General features: G+C 47.7%; 1 protein-coding gene across 3 annotated transcripts in view; it reads right to left on the reverse strand.

Moving 5' to 3' along the window:
• Positions 1-16,392: 16,392 nt before the first annotated feature.
• Positions 16,393-22,077, reverse strand: part of LOC146198182 (high affinity cAMP-specific and IBMX-insensitive 3',5'-cyclic phosphodiesterase 8B-like) — a 285,653-nt gene continuing 279,968 nt past the window's right edge. For all 3 annotated transcript variants that reach the window (XM_084593575.1, XM_084593574.1, XM_084593573.1), the window contains one exon: positions 16,393-21,916. In XM_084593575.1, the coding sequence (XP_084449701.1) occupies positions 21,819-21,916 (98 nt within the window). In that variant the 3' untranslated portion in view covers positions 16,393-21,818. The remainder of the gene's footprint in view (positions 21,917-22,077) is intronic.

Genomic DNA, 22,077 nt, shown 5'->3' on the forward strand with positions numbered 1-22,077 from the left:
TCCCTGTATTTATACCGACGTCGCCCTATACCATGACGATGACACCGGCATCACGTTTGCAACCATGCACCGCCTACTACCAGGAGGGTTCACAGCTACACGCTACTAGCCACAGTGGTCGCAGGTACTGGTCCACAACTGAACTCGAGTTAGCGGTCATCGACGAGGCCCTTCAACACTGCACCAAAGGAACAGATCGTTTCATCCATATCTACACCGACAGTCAAGAGGCTACAAAAACGCTGCAAACCCGTTAATTCTTACAAGACCTCAGTGCAACATCGCATCAAACATCGCTGCCGCTACCTACGAGAGACCTCGCAAGTCTCGGTACGGATTCATTGGACACCTGGACATCACGCACAAGGAACCGGGAACAGGACGGCCCACGAGGTTGGTGGCGCGCAGCTAGAGGAAGACCGTCGGCATAGCCTTGATGTGGGCCCGTCCAACTCGGACCACCCTTACTGTACTTCCGTCTCCATCATCATACCTGACTCTGTCATCACACGGCTTAAACATGAGCGGAGAGGTTTGTTGTGGGACCTTTTCCCCGATATCCTCCGATCCCTTCCGGCCTATCTCGTCCTGCCCAAGTTCTAACTCACAATGCGCGAGCCGGTGCAGCGTACACATCAAACCAAGATCAGCTGCCCCAACTGCACTGCTGACTCCGTTGACTTGCAGCCCTCGATCTGGACCTGTCCCGGCATGGCTAGCCTCCGCGCCCGCTACACATCTGCTCACAACATTCAGAGTTAAGAAGACCATCTATCTATCTATCTATCTATCTATCTATCTATCTATCTATCTATCTATCTATCTATCTATCTATCTATCTATCTATCTATCTATCTATCTATCTATCTATCTATCTATCTATATCTATCTATCTATCTATCTATCTATCTATCTATCTATCTATCTATCTATCTATCTATCTATCTATCTATCTATCTATCTATCTATCTATCTATCTATCTATCTATCTATCTATCTATCTATCTATCTATCTATCTATCTATCTATCTATCTATCTATCTATCTATCTATCTATCTATCTATCTATCTATCTATCTATCTATCTATCTATCTATCTATCTATCTATCTATCTATCTATCTATCTATCTATCTATCTATCTATCTATCTATCTATCTATCTATCTATCTATCTATCTATCTATCTATCTATCTATCTATCTATCTATCTATCTATCTATCTATCTATCTATCTATCTATCTATCTATCTATCTATCTATCTATCTATCTATCTATCTATCTATCTATCTATCTATCTATCTATCTATCTATCTATCTATCTATCTATCTATCTATCTATCTATCTATCTATCTATCTATCTATCTATCTATCTATCTATCTATCTATCTATCTATCTATCTATCTATCTATCTATCTATCTATCTATCTATCTATCTATCTATCTATCTATCTATCTATCTATCTATCTATCTATCTATCTATCTATCTATCTATCTATCTATCTATCTATCTATCTATCTATCTATCTATCTATCTATCTATCTATCTATCTATCTATCTATCTATCTATCTATCTATCTATCTATCTATCTATCTATCTATCTATCTATCTATCTATCTATCTATCTATCTATCTATCTATCTATCTATCTATCTATCTATCTATCTATCTATCTATCTATCTATCTATCTAGTATTCTAGGTCATCCTCATGAATAAAGGTTTATGAATGAATAAATTAATTAATGTAGCAACATAGCAAGACATAGTGAGTAGCGCATCTTAATTCTCCTTCTCTAGCGTGAGGATGATAATAGTAATGATGATAGGTTGGTCAGCGGCGCATTTCGGGCGAGCGTTTTCAGTGGATTTGGATTGGAAAACATTTCTTGTCAGCATTGAACGATATGTGGACAGTTCACTTAGATGGCCTCGAGTCTGTGGCTCTCGGCGACCTTATGAGCCCACTCAGTAGCCCGAACTTGCGTCAAAGGGTCTGATCTGGCCAGTATATCCTCCCACAGCTCTAGAAAAAGGACTGGGTCCACCGGAATGAACTGTACTTGATTGGACTGGATTTGATTAGACTGGTTTGGATTGGATTAGATTAAACTGGATTGGATGGGATTGGATTGGAAAGTAGGCAGCCCAGCGCCAGGCACACATGCTTTCGTATATGGCATGGCCAAGGAGGTTATAAAAAAACTAGCTGAGCTAAGCCGTGGCCAATTTCATTATTTTTGGAAGCGAAAGTTTTACACGCCAGGTCTTCAAGCCGTCAGCATGGAAGCAAATTTGACCTTGAAAAACTGAAGGTAAAAAAATTCTTGAACCGCGCCGCGGGAAGCGTATTGCCAACGGCAATGGCAATACGCGTAAGGGAACAGAGGGAGTTGTGAGCGAAAGCAGGAGGAGACAAAGGGGTGCCCTAGTGGAGGGCTCCGGAGTAACTTCGACTACCTGGGGATCTAACCATAGAGTTCCTTACACTAACTAGAGGGAAAGCTGAGGGCGCTGCACTTCAGCCACCATGGGCGCGCTAGGAATCATGGGCCGGTGTGCTACTTGTTGAGGGACAGTCGGTTTTTCTCGGGTACGTGGAGTGGCGTTACTGCGAAGTTTCTTTTTCGTCATCATCATCATCTGAAGGTGCGTACATAGACCGCGAAAGCCATAGTAGCGAAGGCGCAAAAGCAGACGTCGCCAATAAATGGTTTCTGTTTCCCGAAATGCCACTAAAAACTTCCTTAAGTGATTGCACAACCATAAATATTTTCACAACGTTTTTTTTTATTTCAAAGTTTGCCTATTAAGTGCAAAATATTGGTATTTGTGCTGCTCACAACTAAGCCAATAGGAGAAAGAGCCATCGCTTATATTCATAGAGTTCCTTACACTACCTAGAGGGAAAGCTGAGGGCGCTGCACTTCAGCCACCATGGGCGCGCTAAGAATCATGGGCCGGTGTGCTACTTGTTGCGGGACAGTCGGTTTTTCTCGGGTGCGTGGAGTGGCGTTACTGCGATGTTTCTTTTTCGTCATCATCATCATTTGAAGGTGCGTACATAGACCGCGAAAGCCATAGTAGCGAAGGCGCAAAAGCAGACGTCGCCAATAAATGGTTTCTGTTTCCCGAAATGCCACTAAAAACTTCCTTAAGTGATTGCACAGCCATAAATATTTTCATAACGTTTTTTTATTTCAATGTTTGGGTATTAGGTGCGAAATATTGGTATTTGTGCTGCTGAAAACTAAGCCAATAGGAGAAAGAGCCATCGCTTCTATTGGATAAATCTCACACTGACATGCTGTTTCTCTCTCTTTTTGTAATTTATAGTCACAATATTCAATCTTAGGACATTATTTACTCCATGTAAACTCTCATAGACGGCAGCACAGCTTTCCCTCTAGGTAAGAGTAAGAAACTCTATGCTTATATTAAATAAATCTCGCACTGACATGCTGTTTCGCTCTCTTTTTGCAATATATAGTCACAATATTCAATCTTAGGACATTATTTACGGTAGAACAACGTTTATCTTTGCATTAGTTTTGGCCAAAAGTTGTAGTTCTGCACCCGGCAGCTCTCCGGCCCATGATGCTTTGAGTGACCATGGTGGCTGTTCATTCATTCATAAACCTTTATTCATGAGGATGACCTGAGACCTAGAGGGAAAGGGGGTGGGTTAGGTGAGGTTGAGGGCGCCAGACTCCGACATGAAGTCTAGCAGGGCACTAAGCTTGCGCTTGGCGTTGGTATTGGGGGCTGTCCAGTCTTCGTAACTCTGAATGTGGTGAGCAGATGTGTAGCGTGCGCGGAGGCCAGCCGTGCCAGGACAGGTCCAGACCAAGTGCTGCAGGTCAACGGAGTCAGCAGGGCAGTTGGGGCAGCTGATCTTGGTTCGGCGCCATTGACTCAGGATGTCCGGTGTGTACGCTGCACCGGCTCGCGCCTTGTGAGTTAGAACTTGGGCTGGACGTGAGAGGCCGGAAGGGATCGGAGGATTAATACCCTCTGGAAACTCCATGTAAACTCCCATAGACGGCAGCACAGCTTTCCCTATAGGTAAGAGTAAGAAACTCTATGGATCTAACCTGCACGCCGCAAGCGGCGCTGACCTAACCTGTCCCAGCTTCATCGCATGAAGCTGGGACAGGTAGGTCAGCGCCGCTTGCGGCGGGGGCTTGCCTGCCACCGAATTTTTACCTGTTTTAGGCCGTCATTGCACCCGCCACAGCTTTGGTGGTGGACAACGGCTGTTGTTGTGGTGCGCGCCTTTCTCTCCCTCTTCCTTTTCTTACTCCTCTATTTTCTCTTCTGTCTGCACGAGGCAGCGGAGGCGGCTCAGCTACAGAGCCAGTACGAGCATTTTCTCTTCCTTCTTCCTACAGCCACAACAACAAACGACATCGCACAACACACGGACGCCTCTTTTTCTCGCGCCTCTATCGAAAATCAGTTGAGTACTTGATAATTGGCTCACAGTTAAGGGAAAGGCGCAGTATATACTGCACCGTGAAATATATCGTTCACTTGTGTTCGTGGACACCTGAACCACGCCGTAAGTGAAGGGAGGAAGGTGGGAGTGAAAGTGGAAAGAGAAAGAGGAGCCGTATAGTGGAGAGCTGTGAAGTAATTCCGACCACCTGGGGATCTTTAACTTGCGCCCCTCAGTCAGAGCAGCGCGACTGCAGCTAAAAAAACTGATTGATTTATAGGAAGGGAAAGGCGTGGTAACTGTCTCACTTGTTTTCTGTGGACGCCTCAACCGCGCCGTAAGGGAAGGGAGGAGGCGGGAGTGAAAGTGGAAAGAGAGAAAGAGCTAAGCTCGTTCACAGCCCCTTCGTTCACAGCCCTGTGTTGCCATTGGCATTAAACACAGAACAACCACCTATCACGCTAGGGTGAATCCTACGGAACGCGTGAACCGCAACATCAAGTACATGCTATCTACATTTGCGGATGGATGGATGGACTAAACTTTAATGTCTAACAGAGAAGGTGATCTACCCGCCCCCCGACACGCAGGTCAGGGGGCGGATGCCGCCGCCTCAGATGCAGGCTGGGAGGTTTTGGGTCTTAGCAGCCTTTTCAGCCAGTTGGACGAGTAGGAGCTGGAGCTCAGGGTCTTCCAGGTGTCTCTACTGCCTATATTGTGCGTCCCCCTGGGAGAATACGGGCATTCCCATATTATGTGGTCGAGGGTCCCTCTCGCCCCACAAAGATTGCACTTATCACTCCTGGCCTCAGGGAACATGTGTTTCGCAATAACCGGGTGCGGAGGCGACTGCTGTTTAATTTCGGGTCTGGACCAGTCTACGATCCAATCTATAGTGCTGCGTGATCTCCCCTCATTTTAGCAAGCACTCTCCGCTCCCTCGGTCATCAAGTGGCCTTGTAGCGGGCGGTAGAGATCTCGAGCCAGCTTGTGGGCCGCCTTGTTGCCGGGGGCCCCTTACAAAAATGCATGTAGGGTTTCTATAGAAATTCGAAAGCGTTGTGTCAATACACGCTGTTGAAAGTCTGTCGATAATCAACAACATTTTGGATGATGCAGTGTTGACCTCTTGTTGAGCGCTTATGAAATAGTGGCCCATGTGTTTCTTAAGAGCGCTTTTGGAATTCGCGCAACTGAAATTCTGTTGATTTCAGGCTCAAATGCTTCAGAAACTCTGCAAGTGACGCTTTTTGATTTTCTGCTACCTTTCCACTCCTGAACAACAGAAAATAGTACACGACCATCGGTTTGCCAGGAGCAGACACGGGGTGATTTTCATTAATGCAAAAGTAGTACAGTACATCTCCTAGCTGCGATAAGTCACCACATTCTATGTTCTGCCCGACCAATCAACAATCCTGTCTGATCAGTGTTGGTTAATGATAAGCATAGTGAGGCATAAAAGAACAAAACAGATCTTGATCTTTTAAGCCCCATTATACTTACTCACTCATTAACCTACACTAAACTGACTAAATTGTTGATTGGTCGAGCAGAACATAGAATGTGTTGACTGACCGCAGCAAGGATGTGTGCTGTGCTACTTTTGCATTAATGTAAACCACCTCGTGCCTGCTCCTGGCTAACCGTTGATCACGCAGCATTTTCTGTTAATCCGCAGCGGAAAGGGAACACAGAATAAAAAATGCGCGTTAATGAGAAAGAAAAAATATGCATCTTTGGTGAACCCATAACATGAGCTGGGTTGTTTATTTGCTTTATTTCAATTCATGTGCAAGGTATGACGCCAGGCTGTTCTTTGCGTAAAACGCTGATACGTCCGGGAACTCCTCGCATGTGATGCTGAAATAAACAATATAAATCATAATTAAGTTGCGGTATATACTAACCTAAAAATAGAGCAAAGGCATTTGTGCGCTGCTCCACGTCATAGCTCAAGAAATTTCTTGTCTAAAATGAGTTGTCACTGTCTTTCACTGCTTAGACGGCATCGACCGCCGCCTCCACAGCTCGGCAGCACTACCACATCGTTCATTTCTCCCTAATAAACAATATATGCTGCCGTCAAAGATCCCATTGTGAATATAAATAGCAAAGCGCAGGTCACAAGCATTACTACCCAGAAAACTTGAAGCAAAATTACCAACTATAGGCACTAAAATGAGTGGAAACAAAAACAAACACTGCAAAAATGGCGGAGCTGCACAGATTCAATAATCCACAATGTGTGACAGAGGCATATTATGATCTCGATAATGTGTCCGTCTCAGCGCGAGTAGCGTATCGAAAGAGTACAGCACTGTGCCGAACAATCCGTCAAAAACGGTCACCGGTTAAAAAAAAGAAAGAAAATGTCGCCATTCCAGCTGGCGTTCCATCGGCCCCAGCGTCCGCGTAGAGACAAGCCTCGTTCTCTCTCTCTCTCTCTCCCCCTCCTTTTTTTTCCGACGAGGCTGGTTTGTCTGCTAGAAATATTTACATGCGGGCTTCACCTTGTAGCACACACAGTACAAGACTGGCACAAACACGAATAGGAAAAAGTAAAACACTCACCAAAGTGCAGACGCTCCCTCCGCCCGCGCCGGCTTTTCGCCTAGAATCCAAAACGCCTGGGACTGTTGAACTTCTTAAACACGTCCTCCTTGCGCAGAAGCTGCCGCCCAAGAGCGTAGTCCTCCGAAGACTTAAATTCGTACGTTCGCGCTCCACTTTGAACAAAACGATCTTCGTGATAATCACCAGCGAAAAACCTACATACGGTGCTTCGTTCACAGTGCAAGATGCGACCACGGTGGCGGGAAAACGCCAACTGAACTGGCACATCGCCGCACTCAGCGTACCCGCGTCTGCGTGCAAAGAAAACGGGGCGCAGAAGAACAGCTTCGGTGAAAAGCCGCCACCCCCGCTGCGCGACTGCTGAAGCCAAGGTCATCTCCGTGAAAACAAACCACGGTGAAGGCAGAGAGCGGAGACCAAGCGGGAGAAACCCCTCCTCCCTCCCCCTTTTTTCCCCCCAGCCGACAGGAAGCGACCCTCGACCTCTCCGGACATGCTGGCGCCTTTCGCGGGGCACGGGGGAAGTGGGATGCGGACAGGGGCAAGGCGGCGGCCGAATGCTTCTTTGAAAAGAAGAGTCGCCGTTAGAAGACGCATGCAATCTTGTTTTTTTTTTCTTTTTTTTTTCATACGCGAATGTTTTTGCTATGCGTGTTAACTCTATAGTATGCGTGGGATCAATCCGTGATTATTAGAACCCCTCAATGTTTAAAGTGACTTCATTTTAGCATGGTGTCCACTAAGAAAGGAAGGAAAAGAAAAAATAACAGTAAAATTCTCCAAAGACATACAGCGGTGGAGGATTCCAATACAGACTGCACCTCATTTTGCGGCAAAAAGCTACGGGCAAAAATACCTATGCTTGGGCAGAATGTCAGACCCTGAAGCATATATATAGTGAACTTTGGAACTGGTTTAAAAAAGCTCTGTCCTGCCCTACATGGTAGGTTCAATCTAGGATCCTGTTTGTTAGTATGATGACTCACTGAACTTGTTTTATGATAAATATAAAATATGTCCTACCACTAAAGTTACCTTCTGCGACATACAGAAGCTGATCCATTACGGATTCTGATTGACATTCAACGATGTATTTGCATTATTAGTGGAGGCTTTGCCATCATGAAGTTTTTAGGGCATATTTTCACTGTGTTGCGAAGCTTGAGCTAAGTGTGCACCGTTAATATGTACTTTTATATAACATGAACGAGCGCGCAACTGCATGCTGCTCTTATATTTCCCTTTGCAGAATGTGGCCAATAGTTGATTACAAGTGAGACCAAAAATTCATAACGAAATTGTTACATCATGCTCTTATCATTTGTGCCTAAAACTACTTAAAAACATGGGTCAGCATGAACAGTACACGCTAATTGTTCGTGAACGTTGCAAACTGACAACAAAAAGCACATAGAAAAAATTGTACAAAAAGTCTATTGGGTAGAACACAATGAAAATTCTGTTGGCCCTGTAAAGATTGCATTCAGCTGGGGTTGAATGTCTATCGAAATTCAATAAATTCAAAAGGCGGTCAATAGTCCAACAATAGAGTTTCAAAACTCATTTTTGTAAGGGGCGGCTTCGTGCACAGGAGTCCAAATTATTTGAATTTTCCTATCCAACTTTTTCTGGCCTAGGATTATGGCTGCTAAGGGCGATGATCCTGCCCTTGCTAAAATTTTGTATGGCAGTTTTGCTGTCACTGATGACAAACTTCGCTTCCGTTCCGACGCAAGCTAACGCGATCGCAGTTTCCTCGGCTATTTCTATGCTCCGCCCGCGCAAAGTGGCAGCTGTCACGGGATTGCCCCGGCCGCTGACGACTGTTGCTACCGTGAAACTGCCACCACCTTCCGCCGCGTCTACATAGGCCACCTCATGTTCCGAAATTTCGCCGAATTTAATTTTTAATGCTTCGGCTCGTTTTTTCCTCCTGTCTTTGTTATATTCCGGGTCCATGTTTTTTGGCAGAGGGGGATCATCAGATTTTGTCTGACTTCCCTATCTACCTCCACCTTGACCGTGGGATCCCTATCCGGATTTATTCCAACTTTCGCCAAAATATCTCTTCCTGTCTTCGCGGTGCTAAGTCTCTCAATTTGAGAGGTTCGCACCGCTTCCGCCAGTTCTGCCCATGTGTTGTGTACCCCTAGAGCCATCAGTCTCTCTGTGGATGGGCAGTCCCAGCGCTCTTTTCACGCATTTTCTCATTAGAGACTCAATCTTTCATTTTTCTACTGCTTTCAAATCTAGATACGGCGTTGCGTAGCTCACTCGGCTGAAGATTTACGACTGTATCAGTTTCATCAAATCTTTTTCCTTTAACCCTCGGTCCCTACTGGCCACCCGCCTAATTAGGCTCAGGGTCTGCATCGCGTGATTCTCCAGCCTCTTGATGGTCTCGCCATTATGCCCGTGTGACTGGAGAATCAAGCCCAGGATTCTGATTTGCTTGACTATTGGTACCTCGTTACCCGCCACTTTAATTTTGATCTCCGACGGTGGCTTGCACCTTAAGTGCTTCGGATTGTATATAAACAGTTCTGATTTCTACGGCGAGAACGCTAGGCCTCTCTCTGCCGCGTAATCGACTATTAATCGACTTTTTAATAGAATATAAACGTCTGCCTTGCTAATATGCTTTGAAATTTTTAATCGTGATGGCGATGGTGGATTTGCCCTTTGTAGCGAGTCGCCGCTGCCTTCCGGCGCGGCGGAACGAAAAATAAAAAAGAAGTCTGTCAATCCGTTGTTCAAACTCTACGGTCACAAGCACACAGGTGACACATCCGCCGCTGTCTGCCTCTGAGGTCGTAGGGCTCCCCGTTGCCACCAGGATACGAGACGCCGCTTTGTGGTCCGCAGACTCCTCAAATTCCACGGCAGCCGAGAACGTTAAGATCTCGCAGGTCGGCAAAATCGCTGGACAGTCGAAAACCACGTGGCTGATCGTCTTTGCCGACGCTCCACAAATAGAACAATTTGTGTCGAGATTGTTCGTGAAGCGCGCTCGCCACGCCTGAGTCCACAGCACTCCGCAGCGGGCTTCCGCCGGCAGGCCTCTACCCAAGGAGTTGTCATAGAGTTGTTCCCGGCAGATGACCCCCTTCTGCAGATACAAATCCCAGTGTTCTCCTCCTGCATGCGTTATGAATTCTCTTATTTATTTTGATGTTTCATATATATTTTTTTCCTTCTCTTTTCCCTAGCAATCATTTCCTTTTTTTTTGCGATGTAATTACACATCTCAAAAACAAATATCTCCGCACCCCAATCTTTGGCCGATCCCCCTGTGTGGGTATGTGCCATCAAATTAGAAGATAACAACAAGGCATCCTTGCAGCTGGCTGAGAAAAGACGAACGTTGCGGCATGAAAAGCCAAACAGTCCGAAGAGTGGTCACATTTCCGGACCCAGAGTCTGCATACACAGCCTGAAGCAGCAATGCTGGGAGTCCGGCGTTCTCCCAAAAGAATGGAAACATGCAAAATGCAAAAATCATCCTTATCCCCAAGTCAGGTAAGCCCCCAAGCCTCGACAACCTCCGTCCGAACTCACTCACGTCTTGCGTGGGTAAGGCCATGTAGCACGTTATATTGGCGCGGCTCTCGACATACATAGAGATTGTCATCTCTTCCTGCCAAGCATGATCGACTTTCAGCTCCATCTATCCACGTGTGATGTTATGCTCCAACTCAAGCATGAACTTCTGGAGCACAAGACTCGACACTCAGGGCATCCTGGGCCTTGATGTCGCTAAAGCTTTTGACAACGTTCAACACACTGCTATTCTGTCCAATCTCCAGAATCTGCAGATGGGCGAAACTCTGTACAATTATATCCATGCTTTCCTTACTGATCGTACTGCCACGCTCGTTGGCGGTCCCTGCTCCCTCGAGGATATCTCCCTGGGCAGCAAGAGCACGCCGCAGGGCTCCGTCCTCACATGGGCCTTCCGGCTCGGCTCGCCCGCCACGAGGGCTTTCATCATAGCATTTAAGCGGATGACGTCACACTTTTGATGACTGGCGGCAGTGACGTACACATTGAAGAGACTCTCCAGGCTGCGATCAACACAGTTGAAGACTACTTATCGGACAAAGGACTTAAGTGCTCAGCCGCAAAATCTCAGCTCTTCTTCGTGCGTTATCCTGGCACCCGGAAGCCCCTCACATCTCCAGACATCCGCCTCACTATTAACAGCGTTCCCGTGCCTACGTTCGACACCACCCGAATTCTTGGCCTCGACTTCCAAACAAACGGAGCCAACACCAACGCAATACAACGTTCGCACGATACACACAGCAGACAGCCCGTCTCACACGGCGCGATGCCAATAAGCGGACTGGCATGAAGGAGGCCAATCTCCATCTCTTTCAAGCATTTGTCGTAAGTCGTATTGCTTACACTGCTCCATATTTACGTCTCACGTTCACAGAGAAGCTCCGTCTGGATTGCCTTATCCACAGCGGCGTCAAAACAGCCCTTGGTCTCCCTCTCTCTATTCTCAACGACAAGTTCCTCGCCCTTGGTGTCTCCAAAACGGTTGAAGAGCTCATTGAGGCGGCCCTCCTAGCCCAGCGCCAACGGCTCTAACTTCCGCAGGCCGTTCTATCCTCGAACAACTTCGCATCGCTCCCCTCTGTCCACCATCCTCGGTGGTCAATCTCCCAGCTGCCATCTGGACCAACATTAAGACTTTTCCTTTCCCCCGCAACATGCATCCAACTCATCATCAAGATTGCAGAGAAGCTCGGGCCGCGTCACTCCAGCAGCAATATGCTGGCCGACTTGACGTGCTTTACACAGACACGGCAGACCACCCTAATCGGACTTCTGCAACAGCTGTTGCCACAGATGAGAACATGACTCTTCATGCCTCCTGCTCCGTACGCACTTCGCATATCACTACAGCGGAGAAAGTAGCTATTGCTCTAGCGCTCTTCTCTTCTAAAGCTAAAGTAGTCATAAGTGACTCACAGTGCGCCATTCTTAATTTTAATCATGGTCGTATTTCAGTCGAAGCGTTTCGCGTACTCATATCAAATCCTCCTAAACACCTGACCCTCCTGATATGGGAGGAGGAGGAGGAGGAAAAACTTTATTTAGTCCTATATTATTTGGCGGTTTTTGGACGTCTTCAGAGATGTCTGCTTGTTGTATCCACAAGAGTCTTCTCCGTCGACTTCGTCCACTTTTTACAATGGTCGGTTGCCCTCAGTCCAGGGCTCCGCTGGCTGCTGCCGCCCGTTGGGCTCGCTGTACCAGACCTTTCTGGTCTTCGCAGCGGTCGCTGGACAGCAGAGTCTCCCATTGCTCCGCACTCGGGTTTCGAATTTTGGGGACCACATCTATGTTTTGACATGCCCATGTGATGTGGTACAGTGTTGGTTTTTCATAGCACCACGGACATCTGTCAGCGTATAAGGTAGGGTGCATTTTGTTTAGTATGTGTAGGTTTCGGTATGAACCCGTCTGTAATTGTCTCCATATGACAGTTTCCTCTCTGGTGAGAGAACTGTGCGGTGGGGGATATCGCATTCTTCTTCCTCTATAGTTTTCTAGTATGGCCGAGTATGCCTTGGGTGCTGGCAAAAGTTCCGCGGACCCGTCGGATGCTCGGAAAGTAGTGTATGCTCGAGCTATCCTGTCAGCCTCTTGGTTCCCTGCCACCCCCATGTGCCCCGGTACCCATATAATTTTGTGTCTGGTCTTGTTTTCTTCGTGGTTTTTAAATCTGTCGCTCGCTTCGAGGAGTATACGAAGCGCGTGACGACCAATCCTACCATTCATGAAATTTCGACAGGCTGTTTGAGAGTCCGTGAGTATCGTTAGCGACCGCCCAGCTCTATAGCCCTCCGCCACCGCTAGAGAAATGGCTACTTCCTCGGCCTCTGCTGCTGTGCAGTGTCGGATAGAGGCGCTGGTCACTTCGCGTAGAGACGAATTGACCACCGTGGCCACTGCAATTTTGTTCTGTCCTCCTCTCGAGGACGCGTCTGCATACACAGTCGTGTCTTCAGGAGCGTATGTTTTTTGAATAAAATTGGCCCTTGCTTCTCTTCTACCTTGGTTGAGGTTAGGGTCCATGTTTCTCGGGATTGGAGCTACCTTGAGGGACTTGCGAAGTTCGTCGGGGATCGTTACCGTCCTCGCTATTTCTCGCATCTGCTCACAGTATCCGAGTCTCTGTAAAAGCGCTCTTCCAGTCGTTGTCTGCAGCAGCCTGAGTTTTTGCGACTCAAGCTGCGCCTCGCGTAGTTCTTCGAATGTGTTTTGCAATCCAAGCGCCATGAGCTTTTCTGTAGACGTGTTGCGCGGTAATCGGAGCGCCGTCTTATACGCTTTGCGTAGCAGGGCATCAGCTTGTTGTATTTCACTCTTGTTGAGGCACTGGTAGGGCAGGCTGTACATAATTCGGCTCACTACCAGGTTTCTAACTAGTTTTAGTGTGTCCTCTTCGCGCATGCCATGCCGCCTGTTGGTGATGCGGGTGATCATGCGTGTCACTTGTAGCGTTGTAGTTTTGAGCATGGTAAAAGTGTGACTACTGCGTTGGTTCGATTGAACCCACATACCTAATATTCTTATTTTTGTCTTTTCAGGGATGGGCATTCCTTCCAGGTAGATGTTGAGTTTCAGGCTCTCACTGGTTGGGACGGTCCGGTTTTGTTTGCCTCTCCACACTCGAAGCAGTTCCGATTTCTCGGTCGAGCATGCGAGTCCTCTTTCTCCGAGATATTTCTGTACACAGGAGGCCGCTTCCTGTAGTTTTCCTTCCTTCTCCCCGAGGGAACCGGTGTTCGTCCAGACTGTTATGTCGTCTGCATACATGGCGTGCCTGATGCCTTCGATCTTCTCTAGTTTTCGTGCTAGACCTATCATAGCTATATTGAAGAGGATAGGTGAGATGACTGATCCTTGTGGTGTTCCTTTGTTTGGCGCGTGAATTTTGTTCGATCGAAGGTCTCCCATGCCGATGGTGGCAGTTCTATCTGACAGGAAGGCTTTGACGTACCCGTGGATTCTGCGTCCGCAGTTCAGGTCGTCTAGACCTCTAAGGATCGCTTCGTGACTGACGTTATCAAATGCTCCCTTGATGTCAAGGGCCATTATGACATTTTCACCTGTTCGGGGTACGTTGCGGAGCACATCTTCTTGTATTTGAAGCAGCACGTCCTGCGTCGAGAGTTTTGCTCTGAAGCCGAACATGGTATGGGGTACATGTTCATTATCTTCCATGAAATTTTGCAGTCTTTGCAGCACCACCCGCTCGTAAAGCTTGCCGAGGCACGACGTGAGCGATATGGGCCTGAGATTTTCAATTTGGAGCTGTTTGCCAGGTTTAGGTATCATAATTACTTCGGCGTGTTTCCACTCTTCGGGAACCGTCTCCGCCTCCCAGTGTTTGTTTAGAAAACTTACGAGCTCTTGTATGAGGTCGTCACTCAGGTTTCGGATCAGGGCATTGTCGATTCTGTCGGCTCCTGCTGCCGTGTTTCTGGTCGTATTCCTTATGGCCGCATAAACTTCTTCCACAGTTATTGGGCGGTCGAGTCTCTCGTTTTCGGCTCCGCGATAGTTTCCTTGGTATCGTGAGGGGTTGCGATCACCGAAACATTTTTTTCGTGCCTTCTCTAAAAGGTCGGTGTCCGAGCCCTTGAAGGAGTGGATGAATCTGTGGATGCTTTTATTGTTTTCTGATTTTGTTTTGGTCGGATCGATTAGTGCTCTTAGGAGATTCCAGGTTCTGGCCGTACCTAAGGTTCCCTTAAGCGAGTCGCTGAATTGTTCCCAATTTTGTCTCGTGAGTTGCGCTGCGTATTCTTCAGCTTTTGCCGTAACTTCTGCTATCTTTAGCTTTAGTTTCCTGTTGTGTTTTTGCTTCCGCCATCTTTTGGTGAGACAGCGTCTGGCTTCCCATAGTCGCAGAAGGTGCCCGTCTACTTCGGGCGTTGTTGTTGTTCGTCTTACACTTTTTGTGCATTTGTCTCGCGTTTCTGTCAACATGCCGCTCCAGTCTTCTAGTGATTGAATGCCGCCTTCAGATTTTTTGCAAGCCCCGCGGAACGCGTTCCAGTCCGTGAGTTTTGCTTGTCCGATCCGGCATCTTACCCTTTCCGATGCTATTCGCGTCCGGAGGATAAAATGATCGCTACCTAGGTTTTCCATCATGTTTTCCCACTGTGACTCCTTGCTCTTCCTTACGAACGTGAGGTCCGGGCAAGTGTCCGTGCTCACACTATTACCGATTCTCGTTGGGGTCGCGGGATCTGTGATTAGCTTACAGCCAAAATATTCGGCTACGTCCGCTAATGTTCTTCCCTTGATATCTTGTTTCCGGTATCCCCAACTCGTGTCCATGGCGTTGAAATCTCCCACGATAATGAGTGCATTTTCTTTGGCCAGCTTGTGCGCTCCGTGGAAGAGTTCGAAGAATTTGGCTTTTCTTTGTCTTGGCGGGCTGTACACGTTTAGTACGAATGTGCTCCTTTCCTTTCGCTTTTTCGGAATGATTTCGACAAGCGCGTGCTCGATGTCCGTGTCGGCGATGGTATCGTGCCTGATTGCGGTGATGGTTTTGATGACTAGAACGGCTGCTTTACCTCCGTTTTGGCTCTCGTAAACATCGTACCCCTGTAGAGAGGGCCTGGTTCCAGTCTCTTGGAGCGCAATCACATCGGGGGGTGTGAGCTGTGTGTTTATGTATTGTTTTAGTAGGGCCTGTTTTTTGCGGTAGCCTCTGCAGTTCCATTGCCAAATTTCTAAGTTTTCTTGGTCTTGCTGACGCGTCTTGGTCATGTTTACGTGTTCGTGCTGTTGCCTTGTTCGACAGCGAACGCCGTTAACGCTGGACGGTTGTACGCTCTTTCCCTAATGTTTTCGTTATGTCTTTGTTTTCGAAAAGCACTTTTGATTTCTGAGATCTGCCCCTGAAATTGTGCTTGCATCTGTTGCATTTGAGATTGGATTTGCCGCATCATATCCTGCCCCAGCCCACATGGGTCTTAAGGGTTCGATAGAGGCGAAACGATGAGGCGTCCGCGTGCTGTGCGATGTCAGTGCACGTGAAAAGAACCCCAGGTGGTCGAAATTACTCCATAGCCCTCCACTACGGCTCCTCTTTCTCTCTTTCCACTTTCACTCTCACCTTCCTCCCTTCCCTTACGGTGCGGTTGCGGTGTCCACAGAAAACAAGTGAGACAGTTACCGCGCCTTTCTCTTCCTATAAATAAATTGCTTTAAATACCTCTGGTCTGTAGAGGTTAGGGAGCCCCTTTTGGCGAGAGAAAAGGCACACGGCCTTGCATACGTCGACATGTCAAAAGGAAACAAAAGGTGATAGGAAAATGGGCACATCACAAAAAACAGAGTCAAGTTTGGCAACATTTTCTTTAATTGGGAAATGATAAGTGTCTGTCATTAATAACATTCGCGCACGCACGCACACACGCACTCAAACACAGGCGCGCGCTTTGCCTTCTGTGACGCGTTGGCCGAGTGCAACGCTGCACCACGCTCGGCACGCCGCGACTGCGACCTTTGGAAAGTTTCCCTTCGCGCTGCGCCGCCACCTCGAGAGCTTGTTGAAAGGAAACATCGGGTGGCTTTGTTCCGAGTTCAACCTTCCTGAGTCGTTCCGCAGCACCGCCTTCGTTAAGCCTTGCGTAGCACGTCGACTGGCACTGCACCCTGACCTGACTCGGCGAGAGAGGCCAAGCCATACGAGCCAGCGCTTCCTTTATTCACGGATTCAGCTGGGGAAAGCTTCACATGTTTGTGACAGTGTTGCAGGTTGTCCCCAGATTAGCTGGTTAATTTTATTTCGACTGCTAACAATTTGATTTGCCATACAAGAAACGATCTTATAGGTCGACAAAGAAATGCCAATTGCAAAAAAGGACAGCGTTTACCAATTTCCTTCAATGATAATATGATGGGAACGATTCTGAGGGTCGTATGCATCGCAATGGGCAGTGCTTCACCAAAGGGAAGAATCATTAAGATCCCGGCCTCGGCGGCCGCTTTTCGATGGAGGCGAAAAGCAAAGGTGCCCGTGTGCTGTGCGATGTCAGTGCACGTTAAAGAACCTCAGGTGGTCGAAATTTCCGGAGTCCTCCACTACGGCTTCTCTCATAGCCTGAGTTGCTTTGGGACGTTAAACCCAACGAACCAAACCAAACCAAAGCAACTAGATAATTATTCCTTTCGCTTTTGTACTGCTTTCTTACTGCCTCGCTCCCTTTCCTATAATTCCAGTGGCATAAGGCGTGCGCGCGCACGCACGCGCGCACGCACACACACACAGTGAGCACGGAAACTCTTAGTTTTCTTATTGCTGAATCCGGGTTCAGAATATGCTGGGCGGTTTGGTATGAATACCCCTTGCCGATGGAAACACACCGCAGCATTGGCTCCGATAAGCGTTTTGTCGAGCAGTGTCGCGAACGCATTAGAAAAAAGAAATACTGGTGAGAGAAGAAACACGAAGAATGGTTGACCGTTTGACACGCAGTCCTGGCACGGCTCAAAGCCGTTCGCGGCCAGAAACTCGTGTGCGCCAGAAAGAAAAACCCTGGGCAGCGTTTCTAAGGGAGCCGGCGCTGGCGTCAACCAATCAAGAGCCTTGTCAAGAGCCTTGGCTCACGCTTCATGAACCTAATCTTTACGAGTTCAGCAGCTGCTGACTGCAGGCGTTCCGATCTTTAACTCCTGCAGCACTGCACAGCCACTAAATAACCACAGTACCCGGGTCGTCTATGTTAACTTACGGGGCGTTTCGCCACCTCTACAGAAAGTGTAGATGTGCACAGAAAGTGTAGATGTGCGGGGGTGCAAATCCTGTCAAATGATCCGATCATGAAGCTGTCTGGCAATCTGGAAAAGCAGTCGGTGCTAATGTAGGGAGCGTCTTTTGCCTAACTGGAGCTATGTCGGTTTTATCGCTCGACGCTAAATTTCCTGACACGACAGAGAAACTAAACGGGATGGAGGCATTGGGATGTTTGTGAAGAGCGGCCAATACGATTTCCGTGAGCTGCGAATTGTGCCGCGAACGTCATTGCCCTGAAGTGAATAGCCAAACCTAGACTCCATCGGGCACGACGTGCTTAGACGAAAATAAATATAAAAAGAAACTGCGGCCGTTTGCCAACGCATCTCTCAAAGCGGTCAGTTTTGTCTCTGGTGAAAAGCCTCGCATTGCGACCGTTCGCCTGTTAGCTTTAAACAGCGCACAGACTTTCCTTTCGGCAGCAAGTCTCGGTACGGCGGCGCAGCGTTCCAGGCGTTGCGAGTCACAGAGACAAGGTTGCCAACAGCGCTACAGTGGGCGAACGTGTTGTGAAATCGCACGAGATCGTCTCGATGTAGCGCGCTCCGCGGTGTCATGCTCGAGGTCAGCTTGCAGACATGCGGGCTGTAACATTATTCAGGACACATCGACTGGGCGAGGAGGTCTTTATGTTGAGCAAGGAACGCCGGTGAAGCAATGGATTTTTGACCGCGTCGTGTTCACTACGGAATACACAGTGGCGGGCACAGTTCTTTGGCACGAACAGGAAAGAGTGGTCAAGACGACTAGCATTGAGAACATAACTTTCTTTTTTTTTTTTTTTTTTTTTTGTCTGCCGCTGTGGTTTTGATATGTGCTCTGAAAATAGCCATTCCCAAGACGACTCGCCGTCGATAACAGCACTTGTGACTCTCACGGCGACGCGCTTGGCGGCGACTTCGAAGCTTCGGGGGATGTCTGTGCGGTTCATGCGGGGCTCCTTTTGACACATGCATGGATAGACCGACATCGGCCGATGTCTTGTTTAAAATGACTTCGCCTGTACTTTTACGTTAAAGCTGAGTTCATTAATATTTACTGTTTTTTACTCGAGACATTGCCCAATTCATAAAACTCACCAATATACGTGAGAACTTCTATCGCACGACCACATCTGCATATTTCAACATTTTGCGTACAAAATGTTTGCCGCTGTATTTGGTTGCGCTGTTTATGTCTGCACGGTCTCCATATACCTAAACCTCGTCTGACTCCTCCTGAACCGCAGGAGCTGAGAGCAGGTTAGTTGCCTGATCTAGACCTCGCGCAGAGGTGTTTGCCTTCACACGCGGCTGTCATTGCCCCAAAACAGGCACGAAATATGAAAACACCGGCGTATGCTCATATTCTAGCGTGAAAAACAGTATATATGTGCAGACTGCCCTACGTAACTTTTCCAATACTAAAATAAAATCCACTAATGACGCGCATGAAACCGAATGCACCATGCTGTCATTAGTCTTAAGTAACTAAGACTTTTTTCTCTTACCTAAGCATGTTACATTACTCAACATTAAAAAAAATTGGCTGCAGGCCCCAAGTGTTGCGATACGCGATCGAAGTTTCAGAGCGAGCGCCTTCAGAAATATCTCATTAACTTGTTTTCTGCGCGATATGTCTCAGGCGATCTTTCTTCGCTTTCCTAAGAAAGCCTGAAAATAATGAAAAAAAAAAAGTCACATTATGGACAGCTTACGTAAAGCTATTGCGCTGCTCTCAAGTGTACGATTGATGGGCAAGATCGGCTGTGTTGTGATAGTGGCCACGGGGAATGCACGTTGTTGGCACGAGAAACACTCCATGTAAAAAACAATTTAATGAGATGTTTTTGAAGGTGTTCGACAACTTTTTGTGTCACGCTAGAGTCTGCAGTAAGTGTTTAAGAATTTAACATAATAATCGGTTAGTTAAGGGGAAATAAAAAAATACCCAGCGTTAAAAATTGGTACACCCATCATAATGCATCCGGCTCCATTCGGGTACGAAGTGACCTTAATTTCTAAAGAACTGGGCTCAAGTTACGTGACACAAGCTAGGGGAATAAAAATGGCTCTAAAGTCCTAAATTCGCAACTCAAAAGCCGGTATTTCGAAAAGTGTATTCAGTAGCTCAAGAAATGTACAGATTTTTTTCATATCCTATAATGTTTTAGCACTCTTTCCTAGTGTGTGCATCCTCATTTTAGACTGTTATCCTATGAATCAGAAATGGTCACATGCTGAAAGACCTCAGCCGAAACCAATTCAGAGCCCCCTTCCCCAGGTGAGTTGAAAGCAACGAAAGTAAGGGAAAGTGCTTGCCCCGCGCCCCGTTCTTTTAGCTTCACTGATCGCCACATGCACTCGTCCTGCCCTTGTAAGGAGGGTGCGAATCAGTGTACCACCGCGGACATCGCTTTGAATTTGTCGGAGCTATAAGTTGCAAGATAAGAGCGTGTTGTCCGGCGTGCGCATCAGCAGCAGCATCCACTATAACGACCCAGCGCAAAACCTGCAACGGCCGCGCTCGCGAGACCCCTGCAACTTCATAGTCGCCGCCAACGGCAGAAAGCGTGCACAGAATGAAGGAGATAAGAACGCAACGGACGCCTCCTAGAGGTAGCTCGCCCTGGCTGAGCTCTCAACACCTTTCACATCGACTGGTGGATAAATTGCGCTTGGAGAACTAGCCACGCATCGACATTCTTTGTGAGCTCAAAGCAATTTTCTTTGACGAGCTCACCCGTGGTCTCCTTTGCATTCCGGATATGTTGAAGGTGTTGCTCCCATTTTAATTTAAGCCAAAATATTGGGCAGTAATAAGAAGAGCGAAAGAAAAGCTGCTCGGGCGAGCTACCAGAGCTCGGTGCAAGCAGGTCGGAGGCTTTCAACAAGAAAGGGGCCCCCTTTGAGGTTCAAGTCTACACAGCCAAGCCCACTGGATCGCGTAAGGCATTCTCGGCACATGGAACCACCACCTCACAGCACTACTGGCAGAAACCCCGGCAGCTTTGGCCGCTACGAAACAAGCGGAAACATTCGCGCTCTGAACATGTTCTTACGATTTGTATAATTTACATTGCCATATATGCTTGTACCCCAGGCGAAGCCACTGCTTCTACTGGAGCCAGATTTTTCGGTTACAAAGCGCCCCGTCGGTTTCGATTCGGCCAAGGTGCTGAGGTTTCGCCGCTTTCGTACGTCACTGCCAGCTGGAAGATCCGCACTCTAAAACATCAACATAACAAAAAAGTGCAAGTGAGACACCTTGCAGACTAGCTGCATTGCTGACTGTGAGAAACATCTATTACAAGTGGCGTGAGGATGTTGAGACAAACATACTATTTTCACATTTTTTTTTTTTACTTCCCCACCTGCTTTGCAAGATACCCTTGTTTTACTTTCCCTTTGCCTAAGTGCGGGCGGCAATAGCGACAAACAGTTCGTACAAGAACGCAAACAAAAAAAAAAAAAGAAGAGAGGGTCCCGCTGTGAAAGCCACGCAATCAAAATGAGACGGCAGTCTCCCGAAGGCCTCGTCGTGCCCGGTCGGAGTCCCAAGCTGCCATCGTTGGCTCTGCGTACGAAGCTACTTCTCTTATGTCCGGCGATTCACACACGTGTTGCTCACCTCTCGGGCACACCATCACACTGCGGCACATAGACGGGGCTGTAACCCCGCTCTAGCGCCCGCCATCCCACTATGTACCACGCGTGCACCGACAGAAAAGTTGCAGCGCAGGCCTGGCCGGCACAAGACGACCTCGAACACGTGTGGTGGCTTCCCTCGGTGCTCCAGAATCAGTTCCTTTTTGCACTCGTGCAGGCTTCTTCCCGCGTCGTCACGCAATCTCTCCATCTTCTTAGTAGATAGGAAAGCACCTGCGCAACAGTTTTCCCCCTTTGCCTTTCACGCGCAACTATGATATCTCCCCGTGAGGATGAATAGAGCGTCCTCTGCACCCGGCGATGAACCGGCCACGAGCCGCTAGCGATTCCCCTGTTGGCTTGACGACGGCTCTTTGTCCTTCCAATAAATATAGTTCTTCTCGATGTACTCCATGAGCTCGGGGAACTCGCCAAAGTCTGTGAGTTTGGAGGAAAAGGGAAGAAGACAATCGTTAGTCTGTTTAAGCCAAGAGGTTTTGCTAGCGCAACTGTGCATTTCAGGATTTGAGGACTGAGACTCTATCGTAGCGTAGGCGAGTTCGTCTTATCGTTTTTGAGACACGCGTGGCTTCAAATTA

Source organism: Amblyomma maculatum, chromosome 2 (genome assembly GCF_055883805.1).
Source record: "Amblyomma maculatum isolate TAMU_Amacu chromosome 2, ASM5588380v1, whole genome shotgun sequence".
In the NCBI taxonomy this organism is placed as follows: domain Eukaryota; kingdom Metazoa; phylum Arthropoda; class Arachnida; order Ixodida; family Ixodidae; genus Amblyomma; species Amblyomma maculatum.